The sequence below is a fragment of the Abramis brama genome, assembly GCF_963993115.1.
Source record: "Abramis brama genome assembly, chromosome: 6".
Taxonomy (NCBI): Eukaryota; Metazoa; Chordata; class Actinopteri; order Cypriniformes; family Leuciscidae; genus Abramis; species Abramis brama.
The window spans coordinates 37,247,934-37,268,745 of NC_139968.1; the positions used below are offsets into that span (position 1 = coordinate 37,247,934).

Genomic DNA, 20,812 nt, shown 5'->3' on the forward strand with positions numbered 1-20,812 from the left:
CTCCCATCAGGAACATCATCATATGTGGAGAAGATTAAATCAGCTCTACTGATTTGAGCTATCATAGAATTTTCAGCCCCATATTTCCACAGTATGTAGTCGTCTTCATGTATTTCAGTAACATCAGTGTTTAGAGTAACAGAATCTCCCTCCATCACTGACACTGAATCACCAAACACACCTGGAGAACAAACATAAAATCAGATGAATCACAGATTAAGGTTCATGTTGTTAATAAGGCCTGAATTTAGCTGTAATTTGTAACCTTTAAATGTAAGTTGTAGAACAGCATCAGACACACATAAGTAAATTAAAGATGATTTAATGAACAAACAGATATTAGTGAACCAATAACTTAATATTTATTTAAATAGATATTTATAAATATTTATTAATCTATTTAAATATCTATTTTATCAGATTTTTGGTTAAATATTTATTTAACCAAAAAAATACCTGACATTTGAAAGCAACCGAAGATTACAAAGCCTCCAATAGTTTTAGTTTACATTCTTAAGAAATCTCCATTACTTTTCTGATTTTTAATGTGAAGTGTTAATAGTCATGGAAAATTATTACTATTACAAGACTTTTCAAAATTCCCTGATTTCTACCCAAACAGAGATCACGAACCGAGAGCTGAATCCAAAGTAGATCTCACATTAATGTCTCATGAAAGCAGTGTAATTTGAACAGTTTCAGAAGCTTATTGCTCTTGAACTGAAAAATGAAGCCGTAAAATGTTTTTATAACTTACCATTCAGACGCCAACCACACAAACAGAACAAAACAAACACGGGAAACATTTGTCTGTGTCTGAACTGTGTACCAAAAACACTCTGACACTCTGTTAATCTGATGTGTGAATCTGAATCGTCCCCTGACAGACTTAACCCCTCCTATAGTTCACACACACACTCTCTGATCACATGATGTGTATAGTTATATGATATATAAAGTATGGTTATGGTCATAACTGTTTGATGACTTTAACTTAATGGCAGAAAACATACATTCCTAATTCTTTATCATTTAACACTGATATTTTTTTAAATGGCCTGTATTTAACATGTATCGAAAGAAGAAGAATATGGAGTGGATCTCCCTGAATTTAATCACAACAGAATTTATTATAGTTATAATAACTCGATTGTCAATTGTTGTGTTTGGCAAAACAAAAAAGTTGAAAACCACACATTATCAGTTTTACATGACTATATATAGCTATAGCTATTCAGCAGTCAAACTGAAACCTGCTGTGGTTTGATTTCTTTAGAAATGTGTTTTGAAGTTTAAGACAAATGTGTGCATGTAACTTAGGCGGAGAGCTTCTTCCTGTCCTATAGTAGTTATTAACCTCACAGTCTGACTTCCTCTCCAGATAGAACTGATGTACAATTAAATAAAATACTGAAGCCAAACTTATGTTTGCAGAAGTCAAACAGGATTCTTACCCATAATGCATTATTGATAACATAAACAGATTGATAGCTGATCATCTTACAGTTCATGGAACCTTCAACAATCTGTAAGATCTCACTCGTACAGCATGTTTAAAATATTTTTAAATAGTTAGGTAAAACGTATTTCATTTTCCAGTTGCCTATAGCTAAGCCAAAAAATTGTTGCTTATTATTATTTTTTAATTTTTTTATTTTTTTTTTGCTTATAATTTTGAGTGACAGATGTCATATTTATTTTTCACTGTGACTATGTTCTATTGGGTTGACAGTGAAATGTGTAAGAAGAATTGTGTATCTTGATAAAACAAATGAAAATAACAAATTCAATTCTTGTGTTGCCAACATTTTATATATTTGTAATTAAAAATCTCTCTCCCTTTTTAGGGGAAAATCTGTAGCGGCAGATCTGTAGGCCAGCCTACTCACTGACTCACATCAGTACCAAAGTTTACTTTCACTTAGGCGTTAATGCGGAAGAACCAGACATTTTTATTTCACAAAATCTGCATTTAATTTTCGGACAAAAGGTGGTGAAAATGAAGCTTCTCTTTATTTTGCTGTCAGTACCTGTGTTTTTTCTTGACCAAGGTAAGACATTTATTTGTTACAATCTCTTTTACCGCCGATAAAACGAACAAAGAACGCGACGCAGTTTCATTTTGTGTCAGCTATAATTGCTTTACATTAGATAGAAAAGTATTTTATTAGGCTGTTTTCATTTCTCTGGTGTGTGTTTTGTGCTTGTGTATAGTAAAACATTTATTAGTCACAATCACTCTTTCGAACGACGAATTTGACCTAGTTTCATTTTGTGTCAGATGACTGAGATCACTTTATATTCGAAAGAGATTAATTATTTATTATTTTTTGTTGTTTTAATTCGAGGATACATTTAGGTGAAATGTGTTTGTGATGTATGTGGTCATATTATATTATAGCTTCTGTCAAATGCATACACATTGTAATGACGAAGTGGAGGCAGTCGGATCCATCTGCAGAACTTTATTGAAGCAGGTAACGAAACAAGGGAGCACTAAGCATAAAACACCAAGGAAACACGTAGCAACATGCAGCGTGGCAAAACAACACTTCACAAAGGAACAAAGAACAAGGCAGTCCAGATATAGGGTGGATAATGATTAACAGGTGGATGTGATGATGCTGAGTGGCAAACCCAAACAGGGCTGGGAACTAATGATAATGATAGCAGGGGGGAAGGATGGGAATTGCAGTTCTAGAATTCAGGTGACAAGGAGCGAACGAGACCGGAGAGAGGTGAAGGCGTGCGCTCAGTGACAGGCGCGCGCTCCGTGACACACATTAGCCTATTTGGGTCTAAATGTAGTTAAAATGAGCAATACATATATTTTCTGATGTATTCTTATATGTAGGGCACAAAAGGGGTAAAAGCACCTTAAAGAAAATGTTTGCAGGAAAAAAAAATGTTTTATTGAACATTGATGGAGCAACACATTTTGTGGGAAAATATATAATAAAAGTGGTTTTGTTTTGTTTTAAAAATCTTATAAATGTGTGGGGTTGTGAGGGTAGGAGAAAATCCCATTCAGATACATGTCTATTGTAATATTTTCCACAACCATTCTCCTTTATAATTTTGACTTTTGTCGAGTACCATAACTATTTTCTTGTGATACGTGGATTCTCAGACTGCTGAAGAGTTATTAATTAACTAAAAGTTATTTCAGTTTGAAAGACTACGTTTATTGGTTTGAAAAGGTTGTCTAGTTTAAATATAAAATGGTTTGAAATTTGAAGGTCAGGATATACAGATACAGTAGGCGGTTGCTAGGGTGTTGCTATGCAGTTGCTTGGGTAGTCTGGGTGGTTGCTAGTCTGTTGCTAAATGGTTACATGGGTGCTCTGGGTGACCTTCCATTATGTCCACATACAGTAGTCTTCTGTTTATGATAGACCTGCTCTTACAAGCTCAATTTAGAATCGGTTGATGTGTTTAGATAGGTCTTGGTGCCCTGGATATTAATATGTTGTAATTCATTAACATTATTTTAAACAGTATAGATGATTACTGCAACTGTCTCTCAAATTCACTGAGACAAATGTGTACATCAGGCCATAAATCCACAAGGTCATGCTTTTATGTTGCCACCCCCTGTCATAAATAATTTTGTAGATCCACCCTTAGTAATTTTATTTATTACTACATAAACCTATAACATTTAAAAATCATTAAATATTAGATCAAATTAGCATTGCTGGTCTCAATGTACAAAGTGAAATGCAGATGTTTAGGAAAGTGCTGCGGTGAGTTTTTGTGCAATCTGGTGAATTTCTCGGATATATGAATGCCCAAATGTATAGGGAAGGGAGGTAAAATATGGATCAGGATGTCAGTTAAATGATGTTAATTAAGCTGTTTAAAATTATCGATGAGACTCCTGTATGTTTGTCTGATGAGTGAATATGTAAATCCATTATGCATTGTTTGCATGTGTCATGCATTACATTTTTAATCCAGGCTCTGTTTTTACCCACAATTTTTATGATATGTTTTCTGTTTTATATAAATTCACACCACTTTTTTTGCTATTGTATATTTTTTCCACATTATCACAAATTAATTTCTTCTTCAGGTGTGTCTGGTGTTGGTTCAGATGAAGTGTCAGTGATGGAGGGAGATTCAGTCACTCTAAACACTGGTGTTGTAAAAACCCAACAAGACAGAATTAGATGGTATTTTAATGACACTCGCATTGCTCAAATCAATGGAGATCTCAGTAAAACTTGTACAGATGTTCAGTGTAATGAAGATACTGAGAGATTCAGAGACAGACTGAAGCTGGATCATCAGACTGGATCTCTGACCATCACAAACATTCAAAACACAGACTCTGGAGTTTATCAACTAAAGATCTTCAGCATCAGCAGCATCAGTGAAAAGATCTTCAGTGTTTCTGTTACTGGTAAGTCATGTAACAAATGTTTAAATGCAGATTATATGTTTAAGTCACATTTTTTGAAACAGTGACAATTAGAGCTGCTTTTTTTTTGTTTGTTTAAGTTTCTTAGATTATAGCACCAATTATCTTTGGAAATAGATACATTTTGTCAATAAATTAGTCATTGTAGGCCAAAAAAAAAAAAAAAAAGTCCAGAAAAACACTTTCACTGAACAGTCCCTAGTGTCACCTTTATTTATATAGCGCTTTTTACAATACTGATTGTTTCAAAGCAGCTTTACAGTGATAACAGGAAAAGAACGCAACAAAGTTTGTTTTCGGCTGTACAGCAGATCTAGAAGAAAATAGTGGCATAGTCCAGCTTAAGTTCATTTCATTTTTGTTGTAAAAAAGTTATTAATTTTACGTCACAGGGTTGGTTGGCTTTAATAAACCTGGCTGAATGTAGGAATATCCCGACATCAAACTGTCTACACCACAGTGTTTTGACCGTGGTGTTTTGATATATTACTCATATATATTCACTGTGAAGCGCTGTCAAGAGCATGCCAATCCAACAGGTGTTGATAAAACCCTAACCGTAAAGCCTCGTTGGCCAATCAAGCCTGAAAAAAAGGTTATAACCGGTTCTGGTAGGCTAACAACATGTTGTCATAAGCAGTGAGCTGTGTAGTATTGCAATCTGATGCCTCTGTTCCACAATATAATGGGAGAACTGTGCATGTAACTGTATATGTATGGTATAAGCCCTGTTTGCACAGCTATTAGCAGCAATATTTTGGCTATGTCTGCCAATGCACAGACTCGCCTCATTTAAACAAAGGAGATAGTGGTGCACAGTCTGGTGTCAAACAAACAGTGTGCACTCCGACGTCACAAGCCAAAATCTCCGGTTTCACCGTCTACGTGACAACACAACTGTAGTTTCTAAGAATCTTCACCCTGGCAGGAGTTTTCGAAAAAAATTGATTTCAGTGACCGGATACTGCATTTGCTTGTGGGCGAACGGCCAAACTGCATAGAAAAAGCTGTGGTTTTGAAAATACCCGTGGACAGGACCTAAGACTGGTAAACCATGAGCAGAACAACCAGTATGTCTGAGAACAGACAATGGACTGAAAGAAACACAGGGCTGAAATATCCAAACAAACTAATTAACAAAACGATCACCAGGTATCCAACATAATCAATCAAAAGAAAAACCATGGAAACAAACAACCACATGAAACTGAACCAAAACCCATGCACCCCAAAACAAACACAAGAACAGATGGCCCATGACACCTAGGTGATATATGCCAAATTTTGTGTAAATTTGACAAATTGCCTGGGACAGGTTCAAAAAAATAACTCATCGAATTTGGTAGAATAGTGTTTTGTTGAAATTCCTCTGGTCATGTGTTGGATCTGAAGCATTCTAGTGCATAAATGCATTTTTTATAGCCTGTACCATTCTAGAGTTGCTTTACAGACTGAAGGTCAAAAAAGAATGTGCAGTTTGCGCAAATATTTTCAAGTTTTTTTTTCTCGTTGTGGTGTTTCTTTCCCCTTCAATTATCTGTTGGTTTGTGTTTCAGGTGTTTCTGCTGCTGAACAAGATCAAATGAAGAAAAAATCTGTGAAGCGGGGAGAACCTGTCACTTTAGATCCTGGTGTAATAAACAACCCAAATGATGTGATGACATGGTATTTTAATGACACTTCCATCGCTAAAATCAGTGGAGATCCCAATAAGACTTGCACAGATTTTCATTGTCATGAGAGATTCAGAGACAGACTGAAGCTGGATCATCAGACTGGATCTCTGACCATCACAGACACCAGAACAACAGACTCTGGACTCTATAAACTACAGATCAGCAGAAGCAGCCTCCGTCGCCGTCGTCGCAGCGTCAGCAGTGTAAAGAGCTTTGACGTTATTGTCATTGGTAAGTGTAATTTAGTCATTCAGGCAATTGTCCATCTGGCAGTGAAAACACCCTCACTGTAGAATTTAAAGAAACATGATATTGGTACTTTTTAATGTAACAATATCATGTTTCTTTATATTCCACAGTGAGGGTGTGTATATACTATCTTGATGACTTGGAACTGTAGCAGCCCAAGCTAACAGGGAAAATAACTTTAGCTAATGTTCTGGCAAGGTTCTCTCAAAGTTACGAACAAACTTACTTCCAGTTATGTTAATAGAATGTTTGATCAATGTTGTCTGGTCCTCAATAATGTTCTCAAAAGGTTTTCACAAAAACGTATTTATACATTGTTTGTTGAAGGTTTTTAAAATGTCCTCATGTTGGGAGAAAACATTCTTAGAACATCCTTTAAACATTAGAATAACAATAACTTCAAATGAATACGGTTGTGTGGCTGTTTTAAAAGATCATCCTTGGAACGTGGGAAAGTTTAGTCTGTACCATAGTTATTCTTCCTAACTTTTCTCTAAAATGTATGTAAAGGTTATGCAAGTGTTATAAACACTTTCAAAACAATCTTCATGAAATCACCACGTATTGTCATTAGTATTGAATGAATGTTCTCATAATGCTGGCAGAAAACATTCTGTGAACATCATTCCTCAAACGTCCTTTAAATATTAAGGACCACTAACATTCTGGCTTAAACAATGCAGAATCCCTGGTGATTCATTAACACCATTCAGTGTTCACATGTTTCCACACTACAGAGAGTTAAAATAACACTGTAGCAGGAACAAACATTTGACAGTACCAGGAAACAGTGTTTCCTGTAGTTGGGCTGATGGTGACTTCAAATGAAATATTTTCAAAAAATTATCAACATCTAAACCTCTAATTCTCAATAAGAGCCACTGTAGATGTAGAAATAAAGTCAGTCTGGTTAGTAATAAGTAAAGTTGGTAATTGTGTTTGTGGAGTTGTTTAATCATCTTCTGCTGAGATCTTCAGAGATTTAATGTCTTTTATCTTCAGTTGATTTCATCTAAGGATGTAGCTTGTAGTTCTTGTGTGCAGGTGTTTGAATGTTTAAAAGAGTGTTTTCAGGAACATCATACTAACCTTTAAATGATGTTCTATTAATATTAAGGAAACTGGAGTTTTATGTTCTTGGAATGTTACCAATCAACATTCTATGTTGAGTTGTTAATAACAATCAAGTTGAAAGAACATTTCAGGAACATCATAGTAACCTTAAACGTTCCACTAAAGTTTCGAGAAAACTGAACGTTTTTACGTTTCCATAACCAAAACGTAGAACAAAAATGTGTTAGCTGGGATGGTACTTCTGCATGAAATAGTTTTCCACTTTAAACTGAATGAGATTCACATACTGGGGATATTTGGGGATATTTAATTTAATTAATCAATCAACGATACTATTGATCAGCATTACCAAACGTAGACGTTCCACTAGAAACAAACATTGATGTATTGTTCTAATTTATTACTGTGAAGCTGCTTTGATACAACCTGTGTTGTGAAAAGCGCTATATAAATAAACTTGACTTGACTTGACTTGACATACTCTCTCAGACCTTCTGATATCTCATTGTGTTTGTTCTAGATCAATCTGACAGATTCACTGACTGTCTGTCTTTTGCTGATCTAGGTTCAGGTCCTTCTTCAGCTGTTGTAGCAGGAATATCTGTTGCTGTTCTTCTGGTGTTTGTAGCTACAGTTGCTGGTGTGATTTACTATCGCCACTGCAGGAGCTCCAGAAATGGCAAGTATCACTTACAGATACTGTAGTGAGAGGAAAACATCATCTTTATTGTGCAAAATTAGTATTTAATTATGTGTGTGATTCATTTTCAGGTCTTTCAGATTATGACGACCCAACAGTACACCCACTGAATCAGGGCCCTGTACCATGAAGGTAGCTGAACAAACTCGGGGTTACAGGATTAGTTTTGAGTTGACAAAACCAAACCGATGCAATCAGGCTTTATTGGTACCATGATGCAGCTCATCAACTTTCTTTGTCAACTCAGGCTTTGATCCTTAAGCTATGATTACTCCACGCGCGCGTGCACATAAAAGAGTGACGTCGACACTGAACAACCAATCGCGGGTAGAGCGAGAGCGATATATTTTTCCGCGGAGGAGCAAGAGATAATCATTCAGAATTTACGATGAATTTAAATATGTATTTCAAGCTCGAAACAATACGGTCTCTGCTGCCAAAGCAAGAGAAGACTGTTGGAGAAAGATTGCTGATGTTTAATGTGTAAGTTAAACAAATACGTTCTATATTTATGTAAAATTATGTATGTATATATGTATGTGTAGCCTATATGTGTAATATAGCCTATAGCCAATTTTTATAATATATAAAAAATGTGCATGTATGTACTAAGAAAGATTAATATTCATTGATTTTTAGATGCAACCCCAACTCCAAATGTTCTTGGCAGCAGATAAAGACAAAATATAAAAATATAATTAAAAGTGGTGAGTATTTACCACAACCTTTTATTACTTTTGTGAACATTTTATCACAAACACTTATTTGCAGCAAACAGAAAGAGCTAAATTCAGAAAACATGAAATACACTGGCGGAGGAGTTGGCTCTGAGTAGGCAATAAGGGATGGCCGATTATGGATGGGATTACAGGTGCTGTACAATCTGACCCTGGTGCTGGCTCCTCTAAGCAAGTAACACTGGGTACGTGTGCAATACATTACTACTTTTAAGTTTTAAATATGGCTGACTGTATGTTCTGCAGTAGAGGGAAATACAGTGCCCCTGTTGAAGCCAGCACACATACACACAGTCTCCCACACAGAGGTCAGTATGCAGCAGACAGAACACCAAACATAACCTGCTTTACAACAGTTATGCTTTACATTGGCCTATTTTTATTTATTAGGGTGGAGGAAATGAAGACACTCTGTCTGTGTGTTCTGAGACAGTTGCTGATGTGAATGCACTGGTCTTTTTATTATGGCAAACATTTGAATGTGTGGCATAAAAAAGGGACTGGCCCTTACACATCTCTTTTATTGTAGGATTTTTCACAACCTTCCCCAGAAACTGAGGCCTCTACCTCAATGGGCTTCAGAAGAAATGTGAACAAGGTAAGGATTTAAAACCCTTGACATAAATTACAGTCAGTCCTGTGTTTGTAGGAAGTCAAGGAACTTTTTGTGATTTGATGAGCCTCCAGAAAACTTGTAATGATTATGTTTGTGGTGGAATTATGTTTCAGGTGGAAACAGACTCAGTCAGGGCCCTGTACAAAAGGAGTCTTGAACTAGACTGCACACTAAAGGAGACTTGAACTAGACTGTTCACTAAAGGAGCTGACTGTGAGCTGAGGAGGCTCCAAAAAAAAAAAAAAAAATGGAGATCAAACAGCTGGATAAAACTGATCTCAGTATGTGAACTTATTTAACCCAGTTACACTTTAGTATGAATATTTATTATTGCACATTTCTCTTGCTCTCTTTCTCCCTCCCATCCCACAAAACCAATAAAACAGTTTGAGACCTATCTGCAGTTTCAATGTGCTTTTATTAAGTGTAATATTGTATGGTGATTGCATCTACATCTGCACCAGCTGGGTGGTCAAGTGTGATCGGGTCAGTTTCATCGGGGAGAAGCTGGTTTTGTGGTGTTTCTCGCGCCTTTCTACTGGTGGCTATATTGTGCAGAATGGCACATGCAGCCACTATCTGTGATGCCCACTCTGGTGACTCTTAAGCGCCGAACACAGTTAAAATGTGCCTTTAGGATGCCAAAGGTCATTTCTATCTTCACTCTGGTTTTACTGAGGGCCACATTGAAGCAGTGCTGTGACCCTGTCTGAGGGTCATGATAGGGGGTTATTGTGTAGGTTTTTATATCTCAGTTCAAATTAACAGTGTTTTGTACTGTACCAAATTTAACTTGCTTTCCTCAAAGTGCTGACACAACACAGACTCATGGAAAGTTTGTGAGTCAAGCACTGAGCCAGGCCATTTGGCATCCAAACTTGTGATCATACGTTCATGACCACAAGTCATCTGCAGATGAAATGTTTAGTAGATCATTGTTATATCTGTTAATGTTACTATTAATTTAAAGATTCATCTCACAGAAAATAATCATCTCACATATTCACATCATCTCTACCTGAACATTAAGGCTGTGATAGGTCTTCCTATTAACATAATCTGCATCATGTTCCCCTAGAGCAGTGGAGATTGGAGCAATAGACATGTTGCAATGACTCTAGGGAATCCTATCATAAGATTAACAGAATAATAATAAAAAAGATTTAAAATAATTCTTAAAATGTATTATATTGGATGGTACATTTGTGAAATTTGCTTTTTGAAAAAAATGTGTTCATGTGATGTCACCCTATCAATATATCTTACCGGCAATTTTATAAAAGCCCTCTTTTATGGACATGGTCGATAAATGTCCGGGGAACACTATTAATGAAACTATTCATGTACTCCTGCAGAGCGAGGACCACCTTGCGAATGGTTTGACAAACCGTGTTTTCCCCTAGCTTCTGTGCGTCATCGTGCAAGAATGTACCACTTGCAAAAAAACGCAACGCAATACCATTTGCGGTACAGTAAGTGCATGAATTCGACGTGTTAAATTCTTTATGTGCGGCTCAAGAAGTTCGCAAAGATAAGACATTCCTTCCACGGAAAATCTGTATCTTTCATACAAGTAACTATCAGGAAAGGCAAGGGGATTTTGTCTGGCTAAAAACTCTTTTTCTACGAAGTGCTCGTCAAACAATTTGCGCTGAGATGTCCACCGGATTTGGAAGACAAGGTGAAGTCATTGCAACAGACACTGGGAATAAGTTACGTCACCTATATGTTTCTTTGCTCTCAGCTGATTGGTCAAACTTCAGTCTGAGATCTTGAATCCAGAACATAACCTGCACCGGAGCAGGTTAGCCGTGCAGCGTAAGATACCATGGCGACGAACACCGATTAAAGCCAAGCTACTTTCATAGTACCTGAAACCCAGGGTTGGCGGAAACTAAGCTGAAACATAGCTGGCTAGCCACCTAAACCGGCTTCATGGTATAGGCCCCAGGATAATAGTTAATCCATTGTTACCAAACAATACCATGATAAAGCACTTTTAAAAGCAGATTTAAATGACCTGCTACTGGATGTCTACAATGGCTATAAAAGTGTACACACCCCTGTTACAATTGCAGACTATTGAGATGTAACAAAATTGAATCCAAGTAAAATCATGTCAGACCTTTTTCCTCGTTTTAAACCAACAAAATTCATGTAACAAACAAATATAAATAAAAGACACAGTAACCTGGTTGCAGAAGTGTGCACACCCTTTAACTTAACTTGGTTGAAACACCATTTGCTTTTAATTCAGCAGCCAGTCTTTTTGAAAATGTCCATCAACTTAGCACATCTTGATTTGAAAATGTTTACCACTCTTCCTTGCAAAAGAGCTTTAGATTGATCATATTGCAGGAGATCTCCAGCCCTCTTCAAAACATTCTTTAAGTTTTTTGAAGTCTTGCTTCAGAATGGGCCTTTCCAAATCAGTCTTCTTCCTAATCTGAAACCATATTTTTAATGACTTATTCATCATGAGGTTTTTAATGGAGGCCTACAGGTTTTGTGCCAAATGTTCTGATATTATGAACTATCCGCGTGGTTGGTAATTATGTTCAGTCAGACCATAAAGCATTTAGTCAAAATTTGGGTGGGCTTAGATTTTTGGTTTAGAATGTTGTTTTCACATGCAGCAAATGACCATTACTTTCCAGACATTCATGCAGCTCTTTTAATGTTACTGTAAGTCTCTTGGCAGCGTCCTTGATACATTTTGTCATTGTTACCCTACCTAGACAGCAACATAATGTCTTCCCAGATCCAGGCCACATGTACTGTCTGGTACTGTTCGTGTGGATTCAACGCGTACCAGATGTGGGCCGGATCTGGGCCGACGTTGCTGTTTGGGTATTGCCTCCACCAGTTGATGACTTCCTTCATGTTATTCCATGGCACATATAATGGTTTGTAAACTTGTGCACCCTTCTCCTGAATGTTATCTCTTCATAACGAGATCACAACAAATCATTTTTAAGCTTGTTGCAGGCCATGGCTAAGAAAATACTACAGAAATGGCTTATTTTAAATCATGGATAATTAGCATCACTTAAATGATAATCGGAGGATTTTAATTACTTTTCATTAAGAGTTTGGATGTGGTTGGTTAATTTCTCAACATCCCCCATTATGACATCCCTCAAATATAAATAATTATATTGCACACTTATGCAACCAGGTGATTTTATTATTATTATTATTTTTAAAGATTTTTATTTTTGATTGTTTCATTAATTTTTAATATTGCATTAAAAGGTAGAAAATGATCTGGTATCATCTGCAATTTTAACAGTCACTGTAGACAATTTTAGCTGTTTGGCGTGGCAATATTTTCTTTTATTGTGCAATTTGCTGAAATGTGCCTTCAACCCTCATGTTGTGTTCTGGATATTTTGGTCCTGGAGATTTTCTTTTTCCTGAATATGTTCGTTAATATTATTGCATTAGACTAAAACTGAATGTTTTTGTTTACACAGGGTAAAATGACTGCTGATTTTTTTTCTTACCTTTTTACACTTGTGGTGTTCAATGCCAAAAATGTCCAACCTGAAAAATTGCTTATAATATGCTATATTATTACCAAATATTGGATTTAATCTTTTTATCCATTGATTTCTTCAATTAGCACAGGTTTTGTATTTCTTTTTCATAGGCCTTGTAGGTCTGATTGATCTGATGTCAGTTTTGCAGGGCAGTTATTTAAACTATTATAGTAGATATGTTTATGGTATTAGACAAAAACAATAGTCAGTGCTTTTATTAATGGTTGTGCTTTTGTTAATCTACATTGTTAATTAATCTACATTGTTAATCTACATAACTGTAGACTGTACTCTATATATAACTTTGAAAGTGGTATTGAAGCACTTTTACTGTTAAAGACAAAGCAGTTTTCTGGAAGATACAATCCCATTCATTTTCGCCATAGAGAAATGAATGCTGTATAATTTGTATTTGAGGTTCATGATTTGATTCAGGCTTAAAAATACTTCTGTGAAATCTCTATTGTCAAAATAAATGGGAAAAATATTTACAAATATATACAAACAAACCACTGGAAAATTGTTCTTTGACAGTTGCACTCTTTAAAGAACAAATAAAGCATATAATATTTAGAACAAATTTTTGTGTTATGATGTGTACATTATTTACACCGTCTATGTGGGCAAATGCTGTAAATGTGATTTAATTCACACAATTAATTTTAACTGTAATGAAAGATTAAAGTAGACCATTGGGGTAAGATGTACAGATGTACTCACAATTAGTACAGAAATCTTTCAATAATAATTATAATTGATTGAGTTAAATAATAACAATTTTAAACATATGGTAACATCAGGTCAAATGAATCATTCATTCAATCTGAATTTGTAACTTATTGTTATTGTGACACTCCTTTAATTATAAATATAGGCCTACGCATATTATGGGCGTATGATGTATGATTCATAGATGTATATCAGTTTAGCAGTTGCTATTTAATTTTCAGTTTGAATTATAAGGTGTTTAATTACCCTGACAAATGTTTTTGTTGTTGTTGCCAGAGCAAATGCAGGTTTGCTGTGTACAGTTAAAACAGTGTTAAAGGAAATAAGTGCAAAGCAGCATAAAATACATTTTAAAATATATCATTGACAAATGAATATAAAATGCATGGCATTTAAGACATTATTAAATGTACTAATATTGAAGAAATATTAAAGAATACTTTGGCCACCAGGTGGCCGCAGTGTATATACAGTATTGAGGAAAGCATTTGTAAGAAAATCTTCGTTTTGAATTACTAACATTTATCTTTAGACCACATTATCTTGCCATGTTTCTTTCCTCATATAGTGTGGTTTACTTTTTCATATAATTTGAAAAAGCATTTATCTTTTTTTAATACATTTGCACCAACACATTAAACCTCTTGTTGATTTTATTGATAACTTGAATTTAAAACATCAACATACTTCACAATATTCGTATTATCCGTTCTCTCCTCTTCCAAACTTGTGGAGATCTTATGTCATAAACCAGAACAGACATGGTAGCCACGCCCACCAGAGCAGAGACAACCAATCATATCATAGATTCCGTATTACAACAGTGGACGTGGACTTCTGAAATAACAAATGAGCAATGACAAAATAGTGATTTTCAACAAGCTGACCTTAGTCTCATGCCAGGAACTCAAAATTGAAAAAAATACAGGTAGTTTCAATGTCAAAAAAATATATAAATCCCAGACAGCAAAGTGTTAGCCAAGATCTGGCCCACAACTGGTACACGTGGATTCCACACATACCCAGATATGGGCTGGATCTGGGCCGACACTTTTTTGCTGTTTGGGATGATACCATTTTTTTTAAACAGAAAGATATGACGGACTTATTTGGGAGCTTTACAATAAATCACCATGAACTTTCATTGTATGGAAACAAAATAACTGCTAATATCAGTGCTGTGGTACCTGCACATGTGTGACAGAGTGTGTTGATGTCCAGATGTGTGGTCTGGTTGCTGATGGGATTGTTCAGCACACAGCTGTAGGTGTTTTTATCCTGATATTCCACCTCCAGAGGTAGAGAGAGACTGATGCTGAGATCACACACACTGATGCTTGACAATACACTGATTCCTGCGTAACATGACACGGGAGATTTTGCTGTGTAACTTATACTGGCAAGAAACTCTAGATGGTGCAGGCTAATAGGTCCTTTAACTCACCTGTTCATAATCACATCGTCATCTATAGGGTGCAGCTGATTGGTTCCTGCCATATCAGCAGCCAATGAGCTCGCTGCTCACCTTCAAATACTTGGGTAGCAGATATATAGCTCACCCTATCTGTCAAATTCAGAGTTGTTATTCCAGATGTGAATTCTAATTTTGGACTTTAGATGGCGCTCTAATAAACAATGAAAGCCTGTCTTTCTAATTAATTAACCCCGTAAAAAGTGTCAAGGTTTTTTATGGCTAACATGGCCAATTAACCTTAACTATTGTACACCAAGAATCATCTCTCCACACTGACAGGTTTTTTTCCCAGTAAAGGTTTTAATAGGGTGATCAGTCACAACGCATTATGACTCAGTATCATGCAGGGCTGCCAACTTTTGAGTTTAGCTCGGAGTGAGACTTCTCCAACGGGGTGGGGTGGGGGGTTATTCCAACCCAATTTTTTTTGGGTATTTTTATTTAAAGGAATTAATTATAAAAGCGATTTAAGGGAATAAAGAAAAAAAAGCTTATTGTATTAGTGAAATAATTGTAACTATTTGCAAATAACAGTTTATTTTTAATTATGCATGCATTCTCTCTAAATGAATCAAAGAAATTATAGCATATTTTCAATTCAAAAAGGCTAAATTTAGTAACGTAAATAAATAAAAAAAGTTGAGTAATTCGCGTCACCGGATACTGTCGGTAGTTGAACATTTCTATTGTAAAACAGTCAAATATTAAATGTTTTCCACTTACATTTTGCCAGGCATTCGTTCACTTCTTTAATCATTCTGACATTGAAGAGCTAGACCGCTGAACTTTTAGTCATCCTAACACCAAACAGAGCGGTGCGTAATGGAGCGCATCAGAACAGCATCAAGAATATCAAATACATTGCAGTGAATCTTTTATTTGCATCTTAAGTTTATAGGCAATAATAATGACTGGTTTGCGAAAGTGTAGAACTCGGTGAGCTCGCGCAAAACACATCTTCAGGACAGCGACTCATTTAAACGCCTCTGATTGGCCAATGCGTTCAACAGACATGTCAGTGATTGGCTACAATGCTCAACGCTGCCGTACGCCGTGCGTGCGCTACAGTTTCTGTCTCGCATGCGTGCCGGGAGATTTTAACTAATTTGCGCCATAAATAGTGGTCCATCCAGTAGTTAAGAGCCTGAATTGTTTATAGTAATTCTGAAATTTAGTGCACACGAGTGAAAAAAAATACAGCACAGAAGAATGTCTAATTTAGCGTGAGATTTCTTTGTTAAGCGTGAGAGCGTGAGATTGAGGCTGAATGCGTGACTGTCACGCCAGATGCGTGAGAGTTGGCAACCCTGATCATGTTACACCCCCGCAAAAACAAAACTTGTCTAAATACGTGGAGTTACTGCTTTTTGCCAAGCCCCCAATGTTTCGGAAAACATTGAAGCTTCCCCGGGCGCCGCCATTGGCTAGCAGACCATCACCTGCTGTTAGCATCCCATTGACTCCCATTCATTTTGGCGTCACTTTGACAGCGAATAACTTTACATCTGAGGCGTTTAAAGACTCCATTTGTCCATTGTTTATTTCTAAAGAAACACGAAAATGTATAAAAGGCTCCATTACCTTGTATCTTACGTTACCCAGTCAGCAAATTTCCTTTGGCAAAGATGTGGGCCAGATAAACAGCTGAGCTGTGGCCCAGATTAGTTTGTGTTTGCCGGCCCAGATATGGCCCACGTCTCCTTTGCCAGAACTGAACCAAAGGACTGCCATAACTCCACCAAGCATGAGCCAAATACTACAATTTCATGTGGCCCATATGTGAGCCTGGTATACAACTTTAGTATGGTTGAGTTCTGTTAAAATCTAACGGCCCTTATGTGGCCCACATGCAGCTGACAGTATTTAAAGTCTTATTAACTCACAGGTAAATTAAACACGCAACAACAAATGCACTCAAAACAATTTATTTTGACAAGTATTTAAATAATTACAGCTAAAGTGTTGTACTTAATTACAGTAGTATTCAGTTGAAAACATTTCATAAAAATAAATATAATTACAGCAACAGAGATGAATTTAATAATTACAGTAGAATTCAGTTGAAAACATTTAAGAATACAAATTAATAATATAAATAGCATTCAAAGTTAATTTTTTACACCAAAGTTCAAAACACGCGATCAAAGCATGTATTAATGTTATGTTCAATTAGTCTAATGAGAGTAATACAAATAAATCACAGTAACTTGGTAAAGAGAACTTTACAGAGAAATTGAGAAAGTTAAAGCAAACTTAAAGGCAAAGTTAAAGGTAAAGAGTTGAGAAGTGTGTTGATGTGCAAAGAAGTCTCCAATGAGGGTCAGCAATGTGTTGACCTTTTCCAGTAAGGGGATTCTGCCTGACTGCACCTGCAATAAAGAAGAATTTAAATAATGTTAGCAGAAATACAACCTGGAAGCTAGAGCTGCAGGAGAATGAAGAAAAAAATCATTAATGTAAATATCCTTTAATATTTTAATTGCAATTATTAACAAATTAAACACCTCTGAATTACCACTGTATGAAAGTTTTTTTCCAGTAAATTCTCAAAAGGAATTGCAAATTGTATTTTTCAATATGTGGGCCAGAATTATACCATAATCCATAATTCCATAATTCCTTCCTTCCAAATTATTTAGATTTTTAGAATACTTTTGCACCAACTGGTTAAAATTTACAGCACTGCATGTATTCTGCTTTTTTTTTTTTTTAAAGACATGCACACTCTAATGTAAAAACACACCAACACAGATAGCATTAATGTCATGTTTTAGTCCAAAGACAGAGTCTACAAAAAGAAGTGTTTTTACTAACACAAAATAAACTCAAGATAATCCGCAATGATGCGAGACAATTTGGAAGCAGAAACACACAAACAATAATGGGCCAAGTACTGAATGCAAGGAGGAACATAAAGGGTTAGTTCGCCCAAAAATGAAAATTCTGTCTGTAATTACCCTCAAGTTTTTCCAACTTCTGTGTTGTACGTCAGAGCGTAGACTCACTATTGGCCGACGCTGGTCATGTGGGATGCTGGCCAATCGTGAGCCTACGTTCTGACGTACAACACAGAAGCGCTGCGCTGTTACACTACGTGAACTCACTTAGAGGAAAATGAAGAGTTGAATAAAGTCGTTATTTTTGCTTGTTTTGCGCACAAAAAGTATTTTCGACACTTGATAAACTTAAGGTTCAGCCACTGTATTCTTGGACTATTTTAACAATGTCTTTACTAACCTTTTGGGCTGGCAAGTTTCAATAACAGAGAAGCATATGGAGGAGTGAGACAGATCTCAGATTTCATCATAAATATCTTAATTTGTGTTCCGAAGATGAACAAAACTCTTACGGGGTTGGAACAACATGGGTGAGTAATTACTGACAGAAGTTTAATTTTTGGGTGAACTAACACTTTAAATACACAGTGATAATGAACTAAATACAGATAGTTATAGGCATGCGCTGGTATGAGACTTTGGCTCGATCTCATGGTGCAAATGACCCTATAGGTTGATTTTACTCCGAACCATCCCTTTAAAGAGCATCTTGCAGGTAAAAAAAAAAACTAAATTAATATATAACCGTGTATGAAAATACCATATGAAAAGATAATGCAGGATTTAAAATGTTTTAAAACGACATAAGGACACCAATTTAGTAGATAAAGTTGACTGCTCGTACAAACCGCTTTTTTTCAACATCGCGTCATTTTACGTCACACGAGGGAGACGTGTGCTGTGCTCTGCCGCAGCTCAGTGCAGAATAGGTTGGTATTCAGTAAGAGCGGTCGTGAGTCAGTGTGTTTTCACTAGTTTTTGTATTTCAATTTATCATCGTCATGGTAAATTTATGTGTTTGTGGAGCTTGCAAAAACTGTTGGTCCGTCAACAATTTCCTCAGCGTCCGAAATGTCATTGCAATCCACTTTTCCCTGTTGTTTGAATCGACCGCTCTCCCTCGTGCTACGTCACGCCCGTCACGCCCATTTTCAGATGCGGAAGTAAAATTTTCTCACAAAAACGACTCCAGAAGCCACTGTAGTGCATTTATAAAAAATTTTTAAAGAAAATCTAGTTCTTACATTATTTTTCTATACATTGACTTGTTGGGTCTTCTAACCTGCAAGATGCTCTTTAAGCTCTGAACCATGAATTTGTGACTATTACTATTACTGAGATAACAGAAAAAAAAATACAATGTTCTGTAAAGCGGTTTTGAAAAGTTGTGTATTGTGCAAAGTGCTATACAAATAAAAGTGACTTCTAAAAAAGGTCTCACCAATGACAACTTCCTTTACGACCAGGCGTTGGACACCAATTTTCCCATAGACTGAACTCTCCAATTCATAACGTGCCGCAGCAGTTGTAAAAGTGGCTTTCAGCACTGTCCACACGGTGTTATCCAGGTCAAAGCCACCAACCAGACCCAGATAGGTAATCTGATAGGAAAAGAAAACATTGTGTAAGTGGTTGAAATATGCATTTAAATAGACCACCCTAAAATGAAAGTGCTTTAATATTCAAAAATGAACTATAAACCATTACTTACTCCATCTGAAGCCATATTTTCTAAGTTTTTAAAATGGAAATTATTGTCATTGCCCCACCCACATTAGGGCTGGGCGGTATGACAGTATACTATCAAGCGTGCCGCACAAACCCTGAAAAGTGAAGCCAAAACGTCTCGATCGCCCCCCGGTGACTGGTCCTAGTATAGGTCATAAGCCCCGCCTCCCCGTGTTATTCAACGGGACGTGAGACCAAGTAAACAAATAAAATACACTTCAAATATCTTTTTTCCAAACGTGGTTTCTTTCATTTGCTGTCGTTTTTATCACGCTGATGTGAGTTCAAGTGTCTGTTTCAAAAATAAGTTGTTTTTTAGTTAGTTACGTGATGCGGTGGTGTAACGTCATGATTGACAGCTGTGATTGACAGGTTCTCTGAGCGAAGTAGTCACTGAAGCACCAACGGACATTTTTTCGGGATCTTCGGAGGACTGAGGAGATTGCAGTATGACAAGAGGCTTGTTAAAATAAAGTAAATACAATCAATTTTTAAAAAAGTGTGCAGAATCCACTCTCCCTGAGTGCATTCTGCGAGAGTGAGGGCGGAGCGTTGATTTCGCGGCTTTACTTCCTGCTCACTACTGCGCAGGTCTGGTCCCGAGATCGCTACTGCGCAGACTCAAGTTCCAATATGTCAGCGCCATATCGGGACACTGGCGGCTTCAGTTCTCATCAATGGAAGAGAGCGAAGGGGCGTCGTCCATCTTTTTTTACAGTCTATGTATACTATAGCATGGTATATAATCTCTATCGTTAGAAATCAGAGTAATTATAAAAATGTCCTGCCTCTTCCAAGCTTTATAATGGCAGTGAATGGCCGTTCAATTAATTGATAGTTAACAGAAACAGCAATTCATTGTTTGTTCATGTTAGTTCACAGTGCATACTAAAGTTAACAAGTACAATTTTTGATTTGAATGTGTTAGTAAATGTTTAAATTAACATTAACACATATTAATATATGCTGTAGAAGTGCAGTTCATTATTAGTTCATGTTAACAAGGTATTTTAATCGGGTATTGTAT

The 20,812-nt window shown here is 36.4% G+C and overlaps 2 protein-coding genes across 6 annotated transcripts in view; one reads left to right on the plus strand and one right to left on the minus strand.

Moving 5' to 3' along the window:
• Nucleotides 1-20,812, minus strand: part of LOC311085924 (uncharacterized protein) — a gene marked incomplete at its 5' end in the record, with an annotated part of 115,741 nt that overhangs the window by 2,377 nt on the left and 92,552 nt on the right. The window lies entirely within an intron of this gene.
• Nucleotides 1,907-10,620, plus strand: LOC311084855 (uncharacterized protein). Of its 5 annotated transcripts, XM_084117145.1 has the most exons (8): nt 1,922-2,051; nt 4,076-4,405; nt 5,980-6,330; nt 7,988-8,101; nt 8,194-8,605; nt 8,762-9,044; nt 9,389-9,457; nt 9,589-9,997. In XM_084117145.1, exons 1-5 carry the CDS (start codon nt 2,000-2,002, stop codon nt 8,250-8,252), a joined length of 906 nt encoding a protein of 301 aa, XP_083973271.1. In that variant the 5' UTR covers nt 1,922-1,999; the 3' UTR covers nt 8,253-8,605; nt 8,762-9,044; nt 9,389-9,457; nt 9,589-9,997. The 5 variants fall into 5 exon arrangements, with proteins under 5 accessions (XP_083973267.1, XP_083973271.1, XP_083973268.1 ...); XM_084117141.1 differs by having other exon boundaries at nt 1,907-2,051; nt 8,762-9,457; XM_084117142.1 differs by having other exon boundaries at nt 8,194-9,167; nt 9,250-9,457; nt 9,589-10,620.

What these genes read in the sequence shown, in the direction of transcription:
- LOC311084855 (XM_084117141.1), top strand. Translation starts at nt 2,000, where the DNA reads ATGAAGCTTCTCTTTATTTTGCTGTCAGTACCTGTGTTTTTTCTTGAC. An exon ending in CTTCAGTGTTTCTGTTACTG is followed by an intron (nt 4,406 to 5,979) that starts GTAAGTCATGTA and finishes TTTGTGTTTCAG; the next exon opens with GTGTTTCTGCTGCTGAACAA. An exon ending in CTGCAGGAGCTCCAGAAATG is followed by an intron (nt 8,102 to 8,193) that starts GCAAGTATCACT and finishes ATTCATTTTCAG; the next exon opens with GTCTTTCAGATTATGACGAC.